The 16,524-nt window shown below is 43.1% G+C and overlaps 1 protein-coding gene across 3 annotated transcripts; it reads right to left on the reverse strand.

Moving 5' to 3' along the window:
• Nucleotides 1-269: 269 nt before the first annotated feature.
• On the reverse strand, nt 270-13,908 carry CRK (CRK proto-oncogene, adaptor protein). 3 transcript variants are annotated; one of them, XM_042830030.1, is made up of 3 exons: nt 13,656-13,908; nt 7,004-7,539; nt 270-1,508 (listed from the first exon to the last, which is right to left on the reverse strand). In XM_042830030.1, the coding sequence occupies exons 1-3, from the start codon at nt 13,891-13,893 to the stop codon at nt 1,371-1,373; spliced, it is 912 nt and encodes a 303-aa protein (XP_042685964.1). In that variant the 5' UTR covers nt 13,894-13,908; the 3' UTR covers nt 270-1,370. The 3 variants fall into 3 exon arrangements, with proteins under 3 accessions (XP_042685964.1, XP_042685963.1, XP_042685965.1); XM_042830029.1 differs by lacking the exon at nt 13,656-13,908 and adding an exon at nt 13,285-13,528; XM_042830031.1 differs by lacking the exon at nt 13,656-13,908 and adding an exon at nt 13,285-13,528 and having other exon boundaries at nt 1,418-1,508; nt 7,174-7,539.
• Between the last annotated feature and the right edge of the window lie 2,616 nt (nt 13,909-16,524).

The following is a 16,524-nucleotide window of genomic DNA, read 5'->3' on the forward strand; positions in this document are numbered from 1 at the left end:
CACTTGAGTGCTGTATTTGGAAAGCAATCCAGGGTACAGACAAGGGTTCGTTACTTCAGTGTTTAATTTCAGTTTACAAAACTTACTGAATCCATTCTGATTTATGTTAGAGAAAACCAGATAATTAGAAGAACAGGCTTAGAAAACAACAAACAAAACCAACAAGCAGTGCATAATACCAACTATCCAACGCACTGATTTGCATTGTGAGCTATGAAGCCAGAGTGACTCTATTACTCCTTTTGAAAATCAATCCAGAAGCACACAAGTATTTTCCATTAGTTTATTAAAAATAAAATCCTCATGAATTCACTATCAAATATTTTACAGATGAGAATTAAGCCAGAAGAGTCCCCAGAGTGATTTCAAAATAGAAGTAGTATTTGCTTTGTCAGTTCACCACTTTTGACAATGATTTGTACTGTAATGCATACGGGTATTGAACAGTTCTAGACTAGTTAGACAGGCCCTGTGGAATTTATCTTTTTCTCAAAGCAGTGTAAACGTTTGAGTACATTTAGTGAATCAAACACTGCTTAAAGCTACGCCTTAAAGTGCTTTTACACATTTATTTTTCAGCACTGGTATGGACGTTTACACTTCAATAAGCCTTCTACTTGTGGATAAAGAGTTACTGGCGTGTTAATAGAAAATTTAAATTAAAATTAGCTGCTATGTCTGAAGCATCAACAGTACTGAATAAATCAATCTAGTGCCCACCAGCGTCCAGAATTCTGAGGTTGATTTGTTCTGTCATTTACCATTAAAATGGTACGTATTTGTAAATCATAAGGCTGTCCCCAGTGTGCTCTAAAATATCTGTACTGTGCATAGTTAACTCACCATGCAAAGTACTACACAGCATTTCTAGGACAGAGAATTCAGGATGGAAAAAATAAAATGGAGAAAGCTCCAGGATAAATTTGTGGGGAATAAAAAACCAACCCAAACAAACTATCTATACATTGAATTGTCTAAGGTTGATGTTCATTGCCTGAGGGAGAAGCAACATAAAGAAAAGGACTGGAGAGAGCTGTAAATGCTGTCCTAACGTCTCTGTTACTGCTCTCTCCAGCTGATGCTCCTGGCAAGGTCCAGTCTGCTGTGCACATGGACATAAGCAGGCATTACAACCTATAATCATGTACTAGTTCTGCCACTTGACACACAACTTATCTACTGTCGTACCCTGAATTACGTGACCCTTGATTAAGGAATGGTGGTGTTCAGTCCCAGGGGTTTGCAGGTTATCAGAATGCTTATACAAGCAATACCGCTTTCAGCCTCTGTCAGAACACAGTCTGGATGGCTTCTGCAATAAAAACAAGTTGAGATTGTTCCCATCTGCAAGCGCAACTGTTGAGCCACACTCAGCTGAAGTCCTCATCAGGATTCTGTTGATCCAGCAGGCGGACATGTGTGAATGGAAAGTGACCACGTTTGCCATTACATTCTCCTTCCCACTGACCACTCATGTTAATCTTTGTGACCTTTACCAGCTCACCGACCTGCAGGGGAAGGAATAAGGAAAGTTACAATTCACACGCACGCACAGGATGAGCTGCTGCTCCTCCCCCTCGGTGCTGCATCAAGTGTACCACAGATAATTCTATCAAAGCAGTTTCAGTCTTAACCATTTTTGATGCACCAGCCTACCACCTCACGTTTCTCACTCATGAAGAACATATAGAAAGAAACTAGCTAGGCTAGGTGAGAACTACCCCTTAGTCTGCAAGCAAGACCAAACTTTCAGAGCACGTCTGGGCCCTGACATCAGCTGCTATCACAGTAACTGGATGTGGCTGAACTGACAGAGGTTTGTGCTCTGCTGTACTGCATCAACGGCCCTGCAAGAGAAGGGAGTGAGGGAATGCAGGTGGATGAAGGAAACATCTACAAACTAAATGGCTCCTTAATGCTGAAATTCCTCCAAGTGCTCTCCACGTAGCACTGAAGGAGTTTGGGATAACTGGGGGCTGCGTTTGCAGAGTCACAGATTATAAAGCAGTAGGAGAATGTTTGGAGAAGTGCTGCCTTAACACTGCACTGCTCTTACTCTCTGCGAATTCACATCAAGCCATTACCACAGGCAAGGCCAGATGATCTTTCAGTCTTTTGTCCACAGATTCCTCAAATAAACTCCATGGGTGCAGTGAAGACAACTGATGCCCTCCTCCTTTTATACCCAAAATGTTCGACTAGAAAAATAATAGTTATTGTGGCCCAACAAAACAACGTGCTGTGTTTAAAAGCATCCAGTTCTACGTACTGCACTGACTAAAAGCACAGTAATGCATCTCATCTTCTAATCTCCAGCATAATTCATAACCAATTAAATCTAGAAGAATTGCCTTCCTTTGACAAGGTCAAAAAAACTGCACAGCAGATATTTTCCCAAGGCTGACTTTGTGTGTCGTTCCATAGCTATGCAGTTCCAAGCAGGGCCACAACTCTAGGCCTGCTCAGTGCCCAACTCCTCTGCACCTTAAAGGATACGTGAACTAGAACTTGTACAATGATTTACAAACTCAGTGAAAGACGTGTGACATCAAAAAGCTGCCTGCCCACTTCTACCCCTCTATGTACAGTTTTATCAGTAATCTTACTTACGAGGAACACAGCAATCTTCAGAATTTTTCTGTGTCACAGACAGAAAATACTATGGGGACAGATATACTCTATTTTCTTTCACTAATGCTGTAAATAAGCTCTCAAGGCACAGCTGCAGTGTCTTACTGCATTTAACCCAGAAAGTCACTGAGTATACAGTTATGTACGTGCTCAGCACTGTGCCCAATTCATCCAAAGCAGAAGCTCATTATTCTCACTTCCCAGGCAGTGAACGAAGAATAAGGAAAGCAATTTCAGATGCTAGTAGTCTCTGTTAACTGTACAAGTTCTAATCCCTTGCAATCTCTTGCCAAAGCAGCTTTTAACAGTGCGTACATTTAAAACACTGCATGGACATTTAATTAAGCTTCCCATAACTCTGATGATTACTTATCTGGTAATGAGAGGCACACAGGGGACTCTTGCTGCAGCTTTGTTTTCTTTCCCTTTGTAGTAATTAGCATAGACATTTTCATGAGCCGTATTCTGAAGAAAATCCTCTTATGTATTTGCTAGAGGCAAAAAGGAAGCTTTCCATGACTTCTGTACGCTAGCTTCAGCTCTGAAGGAATTTAATCACGCAGTGTGTATCGTTTTGCTACTGCTAATAATCACTGGGGGGCTGTAGCAATAAAAAAATACTCCGTTGACCAAAACAATAGAAAGCTATAATTTAATAGGGAAAAAATTAAATCTGACTATAGTAGAAGCAAAAAAATTTTCTTTCCTAACAATAACCATTACAAGAACACTATCCTACACACACTAAATTACTTCAGATCTGGACACAGTGCTCCAACAGCAAAGCGTATGGCCTCCAAACCAGTATGAATGAGAAAAGCACGTCCTGTCTAACTGAACAGCCCGACTTATCCTGATGGAATCTGCAATTAAAGACACTTGTAGTCATCTGTGCTTCTCTATTGTATTTTTTCAAGCTAGAATTGTATCCTTAATAGATCCTGGATAATCTTACTTCAGTTGTTTTTATTTACAACAAAGTAATATTTAAATAGCTAAATGTGCATGCACTGCTCTCATCTGCTCTCTCAGACTTCCCTCCTACCTGTAATTTTCCCTTTTCCATCCTTACTGAAGTTGGAAACACTTCTATGTTTATTGTGGGAGCCATTCTATGTTCTGTGGACCACAGACCAAGGCTCATTCTATCCACACTACTTACCTATGGTAACGTATTAACAGTGATGCAATGTGCCCACTGTGCTTAGCAGAACTGCACGGAAACTTCCAGTGGTGTGGCATGGGCAATTCTGCCTCCACTAAGTTACAAAATGAAGACAACACAGAGAAACTTCTAGCAAAGCTACCCATTATTACAATTGCTGGAACTTCCACATTTTTACACCAGAAGAGGATATTCCCTCTGAATTCTGCTCACTTTGATTAATGCTATTACCAGTCTGTTGCACATCATCCCACCAAGCCCAGAACCCAAGGAAAGCACTGCACTCTGCTATCAAGCCAGACTTGGAGCAGATCTCTTATGAATTTTCAATTGCTGCTTCAAAGTAAAATACGAAGCTTCATGTAAAGACTTTTTTATTCCAAGTGCTTCTCTTGAAATGTGAAGATGGAAGAGTCCTGTACTGTTACTGAGGGGAGGAGAAACAAACTAAGGTGGAACGACCTCAGAGTCGTTAACTAAATCGATGTTCCCTTCCCTCAAAGATACCCAACGACTTCTTGGAGAGGTCCACTTACAAGCAAATTAAGTGTGGCCTTGGGTTAAAACCTTCCTCCACAGCACAGCACAGCCTTTGTTAGAACATAATTTGCTTTGATCCTCCTCTAAGCTCTTCAAACCCATGTTAGTTTGAACCTAACAGCACAGATAGTTCTGTTTGCAGTTTGGGCCACAAAACTGTTTGATGTTAACAATTTTATTTGCTTAGGACAAACACTGGGATCAAACCCCACCTACAAATATCACCCCATTTAAGACAGAGTTTTCATTTGGAGGAAACAAATTTAGATTTATAGTTAAGAGGTTTGGGCAAAAATGGACTGAAAAGATTTACATAATGCTTTCTGGTAAGCCATTGAAGAAAGAGATCTCTGAATAAATGAAGAAGAAACACCATGAAGTGAAAGGGAATGTTAAAAACAGAAAAAAAGACAACGAGAAACAGTACTTGGAGAGACAGGATGAAGAAAAACTGGGAAGGGTAAAGAGCACACCGCTGCTTTTTCCTGTATGGACACGGAAAGCAGTTCAATAACACTGTGATTTGATGAAGAGTAACATAAAGGAAGCACAATTAGAAGCAGGGATACATGCTTCAAGTCTTACAAGTAAGTTTTCCCAATATTAAGTACAGAATAAAGAACTACTGCTGCTAACAGCATACAGCAGGATGGGTACACATCATCCTCTCTGAGAGGCCCAACCTGCCAACCAGCAAGCGTTCCAGTAAGATGACATGGTCCATGAAGATCCCTGCCCTAACAGACAGGCAGAGGTGCTATGAATCTGATTCTGTCCTCACAACAGGCAGAACCTGTGCACTTCTCCATTCCAGCCCCTGCACACTTCTGCTATGCAGCATATTAGCACGAGAAAACCACAGCAGAGGGAGGTGGTTCAGAACAATGAGATGCCCTCCATGAAACAACACCTTCCAAAAGCACAACACACTTGACAGAAAGTCATTGAAGAGGATAAGAAAACCACCACAGCACTCGCAAGCTGTTAGCCAGTGGGTAAGGAATTCTGCTTTCACTCGGATTTGCTCACAGCAGCCCAGATTATCAGCACTTTCCTCATCCTCACCATTTTGCTCTATGCTACCAAACTAGAATTTGAGTGGCACGGTGGGGCTCTGCTTTAAAGGAAACGACACAAGTTTAAGCTTAAAGGAACACTGGCAGCACATTGGGGTTAGTTAAAGCTTAAAAACAAAATCCAGAAAGAAAACCAAAAGATTTTGATACAATATGCAGCAAACTAGAATGCCTCTAAGGAAATCTGATTGGAACACTCCATGATGCTCAGAAATATTCTGAAGCTCCAGGAGGTGCCTAGGTGAGATGGTGAGAAAGAGAGGAAAGGAAACAGCATTTCAGGTATTACAGAAATTGGAAGGTTAAAATCTTTGCATATTTCCCCAGAATTTGTTGAGTTGGCATGAACTTCCACACAGATGCTTTTCAACCCCAAAATCTCCATTCCGTATCCTGGCTCTCAATCCAGAAGTGCAACAAAGCTTACAATAACTGAGAATATATTTCCACTGCTTCCCTAGGCAAATTTTTATGTACAGTGGGGAAAAAATGTCAGCTCTCCCAGGTTATACACCAGATCTGTAGAATGTGCTGCATTTGCCAATTGTGTTCTAAAGACACGCACATGTGCTCGCCACATTGCTGAAATATTCCAGTGCATTTTATGCCACACAAAATTAAACAAATTATTAAGAGTGCAGAGATGTTCTGACTCAGCACAGAAACTGTTTTTTCCCCAAGTACTTAAATTGTCATATAAACAGGAAGTCAATTAGGTATCAGGAAATTCCAGAGCGTTTAACTCAAAGAAAGCCTAGATTAAAGGATATCATTTACATATCATCCTAAGGCAAAGGTCTGCCACTTCGAATACCTTGGCCTCAATTTCCTCAAATGTAACTTGGAGGATAACTATTTGGTGTGTAGAGATTGAGCACTATTCTCCTTTTTAAGAGGGGAAAAAAAAAAATAATCAAAAAGAGCACGGATCAGTATTTGATCATATCAAGAAGTGAATCAACCTTAGGGAAACTCATTGCTTTATTACAAATAATACTCCATCAGTCACTACTTTTCCTCCCTACTGAGTTATAATATATGTTCATGATTCACAGTCTACAAAAATGAAGCAATCTGTTTGAGGTCAAGGCATTAAAATAAACCCCTACGCAGGATCATTACTGCCTCAGTGTGAGTAATTTCAAAGCGACTATGAGTGCTTCCACTGGTTGCTTTTAAAGGCAGACAGGATGACAGAACGACTCAGCACACCTTTAAAGGCTGGGGTGGAGGCACGCAACACTGAACACAGGTTCTGACACACAACATTATGAGCCGCACCCAATCCCTCCCCCGAAAATAATGACTTCAGAAGTGAAATGTGGATGGGGAAACACTTATGTTAGTGATGTGTGACAAGAGACAACACTGGATCAGTAAGCTAAGCATGCTTATAATCAAGCTAGTCCATAAGTGACTTCAGTCACTTATTTAAAAAAAAATCAAAGCTATATCAATAACTTATCAATCATGATGCAAAACCAGCGTTACAGTGCTTTTTTCCCTTCCTTATTCCTACAGAATTATAATGTGATGGAAAGGGAAATCCCTTGAACAGATCTCTTCTTTCTGAGTTTTGCCCATTATGTACCTCCAAAGCCAAGGCTGTCTTGTCGTAGGCATTAGGGACTCGCTTCTGGATAACCCGGGCATAAATAGGGCCATTCTGAAGGTTAGGGAGCGGAGTGTTGATGCTGGGCTGGGCATAGGGCCCTGGCTCCGGCCCACCCAGTGGTTGTGGGTGGGAACTATCCTGGTTACCTCCAGTCAGAGTAGATACTGAAGCAGAGGAAGGTCTACACTTCTCGACGTAAGGAACAGGTATCATTCCCCTCTTTCCTTCGCTGTCTTCTGCATTCCACCATTGCTCTTCAGGTTTATCCCGGATTTTCAGTATGTCTCCTTTCTTAAACGGAAGATCTTCGTCATCGTTTCCATTAAAGTCAAAGAGAGCTCGCACATATTCAACTTCCTCCTGTCTGAGGATGACGCCGCTATTCTGCCTGGATCGGGAAACTGGCTCTATCAAGGTTGTAGTGTCCAAATAGTGTATTTTGTAGAATTCCAGTAAAGATGGCAAAGAATCAAACTCCTGGTCACCTATTCGAAATCTGGTGGGATTCAACCCTGAAAAGAGAAAGCAAAACGTCAACAAAGAGAGTGAACAACAGTTACAACTGCAAATTAAACATCTGAGGAGACTGATACCTCTACAGACAAGTAATCTGATACTGATTTTGGTCATCCTTAGATCAACACTTATCATATTCAGCTCTTCTTGGTATTTTTAATTTAAGGGAGCATTATATCGTTAATGAGGATAGAGGTTTAAAGATGGTGCTCGTGATACCAAAGTATGCAACAAATTGTTTGACACTGCCAAACTTCCTGAATTACGACAGAAGTATCTAGAATCCTGCAATGTTTTACGGACCTTCAGTTCATCTGCACTTCTCAGAAGCCTACACAATTTTCACTGAACAGAGAATTCATTTCTTTCCCACCACTGAAAGTCTAAATCTGGACAGCAAACAAAGTCCTGGTATAATTTCTAACAGCACAGACTCCACAGAAAAACAGCACAGCAAAGCAACAATACGTTCTCATAAGGCTTATAATTCATTCTTTTAATCTCCATTCTTATATTTTCTGTGCCATATTTGCCAGATGGAATCTAAGCTGCAAATGCGGATCTCAGATACATTAAAATGCAGATGATGTTCATATTCAAGACATCAGGAGTATCAAATTGCAGATAATCCATTTCAGTTTTCAATCTGGGAGCTGCACTTCTTTTTTCTTTTCATTTTTATGCTCATCAGGCTCAGCTGGGGGAAAACACGTGTATGATGTTCCATTTCCACCATGCACCATACACTGTGTAATCAGTTATGGGAAGAATTGTGGAAGGCTGGGGGAGGGCAGCGGAGAGGAAAAGATTTATGCTTTAATGAGTAACTCTTAGCAAGAAAGAGATGCTTACTTTGCAAGTCTGCTTCTCTGCAGGGAATATCTAACAGTTCTGAGAATGAGCTCTCGAGTACAAAGCTAGCAGAATTTTTCAGGCTGTTGCTGATCCAAAACTCCCTTCAAAGTAGCACCGTCAGCACAACAAGCTAACGTTACAAGAAGGTCTTTCAAGAGAGCAAAAAGGGGCTCTAACAGAGAAAGGACAGATTTGGTAAGATCAACACAAGCAGCCAATAGATGAGTTCTGAAGGAACAGAAATGTCAGTTAAGTTGGTTACAAAAAATTCAAAGCAGCAGAACTAAGCCATAGGAAAATGCACGTTGAGATGCATCAAAAGCTGAAGGGCTTTCAAAAGAAATCAGCCCCGCTGCAATGAGCCAAAAAAAGCAACAGTCTCAAATAACTACAAAAAAAAAAAACCCAAAGTAACCAAAATCACACTGGCTTCACCAAGAGATAAGAAAACTAATGTAAATATCAGTGTGATGTGTGAACCTGGCTCAGAAAGAGGAGTAAGACTCTAGAAATAACACCTAACAGCCTGAAACAGCTGCCAAACATACCTACATAAAACTCACTCTTTAGAGGAAAGTCCACTGATGTCCTGTGCGTGAGGAAGGAGCGACTGACATCAGGGCACTGCAGCCTAGAAATGAGCCTTCCAAAATACATTTGGCGTGATTGAAGAGTGAGGGAACGCAGCCCCTTCAAATACTTTAAGATCACAGTGCTCAACGTGCTCCTCAAAGGGACGAAACCAAGTCACACCATTTGCACAAAGGGAACACGCCCCAAATGCCACATGCTGATTCTGATTCTTTTGTTTTAGAAGCAGAGGGCAGCTACAGCAATTTGAGGTCTGGAAAACAAGACCTTTGCAGCAAGAAAGACACGAGCTTAATTCAAATTGCTGAAGAACATCAAGGCAGCAACCAGGTCACTGCCCGGAAAACTTTAATGAGAAGGTTCCTAAAAACACCACGACAAGCCTGAAGAGTTCAAAGTCACAATTAGGAAAACACAGGTTGGAAACACAACCACACCTTACCAAGCAGGCGGTAATCTCTTCATCAGTTTAAGTCTTTGGTGCATACTCTTGTTCAGCTACAAAGTTAACGAGCTGAGTGATGTCACACAGCAGGGAAATAATTCCATGCATTAGGAGCTTCCAAGTCCTGCCATTCCCTGCTACAATGAAACTCAAAGATTAACAGATTTCAGGCTCAGAATTCTTCAGCTACTTGTTTGAATTGCAACACTTCTCATACCTGTAGGCCAGTGGAAAAACTAAAGCATGATCTACCATGAGGAAGTCAAAGCAAAAGAGCTGTTTTTTGGTTTCTCTGCAGAAGCAGAGCTGTTTTGCTTCACAACCCTGGAACAGCTTTCTTGAAAACACAAGTGCTAGCAGCATATTGTCTGCATCTTCCGAGGGCTCTCAGGAAAAGCAGAATGTGTGCAAAGGTAATCCTAATTTCTAGAGGAACTTTAGTCACTTCCTATTAAAGTTGGACAACTGAAGAAATCCTCTTCCCTCCTCCCCAGCTCTGCAGAGCCAAAGGAAGGACAGCAGCTCAGCTCGCACCTCCGGCTGCAGGACCGCTCAGCTCTGTAAGACTGCTCCTTAGAATGAGAAAGGGAAAGAGCTGAGGATCACCCTTCCTACTTACTCCATCCCAGCTCCAACTGCGCTAGGACTAAATGTGATTCCACCCACTTGGAAACAGACAGCGAAACCTCCGCTCCCAGAGGGGTGATGAAGGGGTTAAAATCCAAAGCAGCCCGTAGTTAATGTAAGAGTAAAATCTGGACCCTGACTGATCTCTGTGACACATGGGCCTTCCTGACGGAGGACTTTTACACTGGGTTGGCTTTGTGTCAGTGTGGAAAAGATCATTCACAGAGGTGTTAAATAAAACATCTAATATTCTTCTTGAGAGCGTGGGCAGGTGGCGTAACCACAGAGCAGCTTCAAGCTTCATCAGACCCTCAAGGGTTTCACATTTCTCTCTGCACTCCCATTCTGTCAGTGCCACTAGGCAGTTTTCTCTTTATCCCTAAGCTTTGGTAAGCTTTCCTTTTTAGGGCATGGAAGACTTAACAGGAATATAGGTTTTCAATCTCATCTCTAGACACACTCCGTAAGCCCCTACCCCCCATCTTCAAAAGCATGTTTGGGGAAAGAAAGGCTGCTCTTGGTGCTCAGGGTGGTGAGACAAGGCTCTCTGAAGAGATCACACTGACATATGACAGTTTTCCTCCTAGAGCAACTGTTACAGAGGCAAAACGTTCTGCCTGTGTCCCCCACCTTCATTCAGATGCCTTCTTTTCCTTGTTCTTCAGTGCCTCTCTGCTCACTACTGAGCAAAACAGACAAGCACCCAGAAATGCTCTAAAAAAACAGTGAAACCCAGCTCACTGGTTTCATGAGCCCAGGAAGCACAGACTGAATCTTTCAAAAAATCACAACGGAGTGCAGTAAGCGTGTTTGTAAAATGCATACTTACTGAAGACATCACCTTCCACTCTGCCACACTTTTCTATGTCACAAAGAAAAATGTTATGGATTTGAGGTTTCTGGCCTTTCAATAAAAAACACTTCAGATGTCTTTAGATGTTTTAGGCATTTTGTTTTAGTGCACATCAGACATTTTCACCCTATGCTTGTATGCCAAACTGCAAAGACATGTGTTCAAATATTTCCTTCTGTACTGAAGCTAGGTTCCTACTGTCACCTGCACACAGCAGTGTACAAGCAGTCACGAATCACACGTGCACTTCAACTGCCTGAAGCCAATAAATCAACACAGGAACCTGACCAGGCATATCTAGGCTTTTCAGTGAGTTGTGTGCATTTGCCAAACAATGAATTGCAAAAAAATAAGTATACCATATAGAAAAATAACATCATAAAGTCATTTTTCCTAATCAGCTCTATGTGAACATTTACCTCATTTCACCGTGCTACCTTCCCCATCCAAACCTGAAATCATCTTCAATCTTCTACCAATAATACCACGTCCCTTCCTTTAAAGAACCTTTTTCCTTACTACTTTTTCTGATGGAAATGATGTTAAATGCAATTTACTACACATACACTCTTTCTTTCTTTGGGTTTGAGTGCGAAGAGCACAGCATCAGCATGACTTTCATCTAAACCCACTAGAATTGCAGCACAGAAATATCTTTGGAGCGAAAGTGAAGCAGTACCTACTCTCATAACATCAAGGTGGGACAAAAAAGTGGACTTCCAAAAAATAATTAAGCTTTTGAACACAAATCAAACCTACTGCCAGAGCAGCTACACAGCGATGACAGCAGCTGGTCTTCTAAAGCAGATGTTTAAAACAGAAGATAACTACATCAAGCACATCTCACAGTCATAGAGTGGCTCTGGTTGGAAGGAGCCTTTAAGATCACCTACATTCACTGAGGTGATCCAACAGGAATGTGGATTATACATTCAACAACACAAAGAATACTGGTTTTCCACAGATGAACCACTCTACAGAAAACAACTGCCCAGAAAGAGGGCGGGCACACAAACTTCAGTGTTTTTCACTTTTAAATCCTATCAGGATGGATTCCACTACAAATCACCCTGGAAACTTATTCTGCTTTGTGCAACAGTCACACATCTCACACATGAAGCCTCCACAAACCTATGAAAATAAACCTTGGCTTTGATAAGACACGAAATGCTGAGGAACCGACCACGTCTTGTAGTAAACCACTTCACTGCCCGCTTTGCTTCCAGTTCAATGCAGCCACCTTTATCTCCTGCATTGCAGAGCTTTCTGTGACTGGCATGCACCTTACAGCAGATTCCTGTGACGAACCCAATGACTTCAGGCTTTCACCAATCTGCCAATTCTAAATGTTACAGCAAGCAGGAGAGATCATTGTAAAATGGTACAAACCCACCAACAACAGATTTGTTCTTTTTTCAGATTACTTCTTCACCAACTACAGTCTGCACAGCTTGAAAAAAATCCATTATTTGTCTCTGTAGCAACTTCAATCCTTGTCAAGTTCATTAGATCTCCTATTACACAGCTTCATTACATGGATTTTCAAACTTTGTAGTGGTTTCTCTCTGAGATGCCAGCAATACACCCACATCGTTCTGTGAGCGTTAATATCCAGACAGGAGTGGCTCCACCACCAACTTCAGCAACGTCCCCAGCAGGGCTGCTGTTTAACTAAACCTTCTCACCACACATCTACAGATCACACAATGCTGGGGGCTCCTGTTCACTTAGCTACACTTGTTCATTCAGAATCATTGCTTTCTGCAATACAGTCTTCTCCTCCACAATACTAAAGCAACTCTCTAAGGGTTAATTTAAGTACATTGTTTTTGTATTAGAGGTTAATGAGGAATAACATCAAATCTCCCCTTACAACACAAGGTGTGTGTAGGAGGGGGAGCCCTGAATTCTATATCTAAAGGAACAAATGCCTTTACACTCCTGAGGAGCTCCCACTACTTATTAATCCACCCAGCTCTCTGATTCACGACTAAGTTTTAGCCTCACAACCTGTCTTCTTAAAGCTAAACTATTCCAACCGAATTCACCCTTTTAAGTGACTCTTCCACAGATCCATCTCCAGGCTCAGCTGACACACCGCATCCACACTTTACCACTCACATTCACAGCTTTATGAAGAAAACAAAAGAACGCACAAAGCTGTAAACGCGTGACGGCTCCGGGCTGCGCTCTATCCCAACGCACGTTTAGCAGCAAGGCAGGTGCAGGCTGCAAGACGAGCCTCAACTCCTCTACAAAGAGCAACGCGACTCGCAGCGCCGCCCGTGAGGAGAGCGGAGCTCCCGGGACGCGGCGCTCAGCGGGGCCCGCAGCGGCTGAGGGGCACCGCCAGCCCTGGGGGTCACTCACCCGGGGCCCCAGGGCCCTCGCCGCCGGCCCTCCGGCCTCCCGCCGGCCCCAGGCTGTTGACGATGTAGTGCGAGACGCGGGAGCTCTCAGACACCGAGAGCACGAAGTCTCCGGGGATGGTGCCCGAGTCGCGCACCAGGAAGGTCCCGTGGCGCTGCCCCTGCAGCAGCGACACCGCCTCGGCCCGGCTCAGCCGCCCCCAGTACCAGCTCCCCCGGTCCTCGGAGTCGAACTGCCCGGCCATGGGGGCCGCCCCACCCGCAGGCCGCACTCGCTGCCCCCGCCCCGCGGGCCGCCGCCGCCCGCGGTGCCCCGCTCCGCGCCCAGCCCTGCCACACCAAAATGGCGGCCCCTGCCCTGACCTCACCTACCGGAAGTGACCGCAAGCGGGAGACGCGGGGGATACGTGACGTCATCTTTCCGCGCGGCCCTGGGGACGGGTGGCTCCCGGGAGGGGGGAGGTTGCGCATGCGCTCTAAGGAGATTGCAGGGCACCCGAGAGCGGCAGCTACCCGTTTCCAGGGATGCTTTGTTCATACCCCAGTTCTTTGTCCGGTGTGCGTGCTGTGCTGTGAGCGCGGCCAGGATCGGTCTGTGCTTCTGGTGCATCTCGTTAGAAGGCGAACGTAACCCGGAGTGCCACAATTACCCGTGGTTTCCCAGTTCTTGACGCTTGCTGTGATCACTCATGTGAAGCCGGGTTTGTCTGCACGCAGGCAGGCACGTTGAGGATTGAGTTCGCTGTCTTTTTTTCTTCAGAGATGTGCTGGCACCCGCAGTTCCTGCCCTCCCCTCCTCTGCCAGCGGTATGCTCCCACCTCACAGCTGTGCCAGTGCAGCTGTTTTCACTGAAAAGTGTCTTTCCAGTGAGATGTTCAGTGTTAAGTATAGCCCTGTGAAAGAAAAAGCTTGTTCTGAGCCTGAGATCACTGACCTCGGGGGCCTGCAGACAGAGAATTGCTTAACTTCCACTTCTGCTGCAGAGGAACACGTGTGTGGGTGCATGCAGTTAAGAATGGCATCTCTAAGGATGACAAAATAGATTTTAGATTGTTCTCTGAGATCTTCAAGTTCCAGTATAACGTCTTCAGAGTCTGGATAACTGCACAGAGAATTCCATTCCAGCTCTGCTCAGTTCTGTAAGCTTTTTTTCCCCATAGGAATGTGTTTTTACAACTGTGTGGCCTCCGTGTGGCAGCACTTGCATAAACAGAGCACAGCTGTCCTTAACTGTACCAGTGCCATGTTCCTGCCTGGATGGCTCACAGCATTTTTGCTTTCTTGTAGGGCATTCTGAAAGCCTTGTAACTGTCTCATGGATGGGGCTTTGCTATTGTGTCGATTAACTAGTTTTGTATGAACCTTCACAGTATCCCAATGAAAAAAAATATTCTATCTTACAGGTGGCAGGCTGTGGTTTGCTAAATATGTAAGAAAACACCAGGTGTTTGACTTCTGCTTATCTGATGGCTTAACAAATGAGCATCCTTCCTTTGCTGATCCTGTTCTCTCTCCAGATGGACTGTAGGTAGGAGCCAGTCATAATCTATTTGGAACCTAGAGTCCCAGTTTCCCTGGTGACGCGTGGAGTTTGCAAGCTGGCTGCAGAAGTAGCACACTTCTGTGCCCAGGTTTTTCATAGTTTTGAAAAGCTGGAGATTGTTGTTGAAAGCCCAGGCTGCTAGGAGAATTAAATCCCAGCAGCAGAAAAATATGGCCATTCTATGTAGTGTTTCACAAGCTTCAAATAAACAAGCCAGAACTCTCTTGCAATGGTAAAAGTAATCATTTTTAGACTCCTGCCAGATCACTGTTTAAAAAAGAAAGAAGAAAAGCTGCCTTTTGACTGAGAGTCTGCTGGCTGATTTTTTTTTGTTGTTGTTCTTTTTCTCCTTCCCCATTCCTCCTTTTGTACCCCATCTTCCCTTGTTTACAGCTGAACCACAAAACTACAGGAGTTAGAGGGTTTCATCAGACTTCTTTTTCAGTTGCTAGCAGTTGGGAATATTACTGCAAGAGTTCCCTCTGGCGGTCAGTAATGGGGAAATGAATAATACTTCTGTAAGAAGCTTTTTTATACTGGAAGGATTTATTGTTCAGTCACTCTGTTCAGTGTTTTTAACAACCTTTCTTTACTTAAGGCTTCTCTAGATAATAACTGGTAACCTTTTCCAAATTCCTTTTTCCTCCCATAATTAACACTCCACTCCTCAATAGTTTACTACCATTGATTCATCCTTTCTGTACAAAGGCTGCCATAAAGGTGGAGCTTTTCTGCCCCAACCTGCATTCTTTCACTAGCCTTTTATGGGCACAGGATGAAGTCTGAGGTGAGTGGAAAAGAACAAAGCTCTTCACTGGAGACTTAATAAGATTAGATCAGCTTGTAATTGTGAAGAATTCGCAGTTCATAATAATATTCTAAAAGAAGCTGGAAAATATCAGGAGAATATTTTGTTCACCTACCCAGCAGTAAAGGCCCTGAAGGCACTCAGGCCTGGTTTTCCTCTTCTGATTTGACTGTTCTTGCCAGTCAGAGGTGATTTTTTCCTAAGGAATTCTAAAACTTTGGCTACTTACCTAAAGCCACAACTTATCAGTAGAAAGTTTCATGCTGAGTTCAATAAGCAAGTCATGAGATCATGTCAAGCAGAGAGGGCTGTGGTAAGGCTATATAGCAAGGATCTTCCTAGGCAAACATTCCAGGATTTTCAAACAAAGTAAGCAAGCATTTGGGTGAAGTGATGGCTTCAACTGCACTCTTATAGCAGTAGTGCAAGGCAACCTGATGTCACAGAATCCTGCTCCAACTATTACATTGAAGGGTTAGGCTTTGTAAATATGGTCTATATCACATATAGATCTAGATCACTGCATTCTACTTATAAGATGAAAACCAAAAGGAGAAAAAGATGTGTCCTTTATTTCCCTTATAATAGCGTTTCTGTCACAGAAATGTTTTCTCTACGGATTATTTCAGAATCTGCTGCTCAGAGCAGGTGTTTCTGCCCTGTTTACTTCTCACATGTTCACATTATGCATATGTGGCCTCTCCCATAACCATTCACATCTGGCATGGAAATATCACCTGTGGTGATATCACTTGGTGGTTCCTGTCAGGTGCTGGCTGTGTGATGTCAGCACCAAAGATAGTTCTGGCAAAATAACTGCCAGTAACTATTGTGTAAAGACCTCAGTGCAGAGGCTGTTGAAAATAAATAAATCTGAAGCGTGTGATGA

Source organism: Centrocercus urophasianus, unplaced genomic scaffold (assembly GCF_019232065.1).
Source record: "Centrocercus urophasianus isolate 14NV4802_14NV808 unplaced genomic scaffold, USGS_Curo_1.0 seq_33, whole genome shotgun sequence".
Lineage (NCBI taxonomy): Eukaryota > Metazoa > Chordata > Aves > Galliformes > Phasianidae > Centrocercus > Centrocercus urophasianus.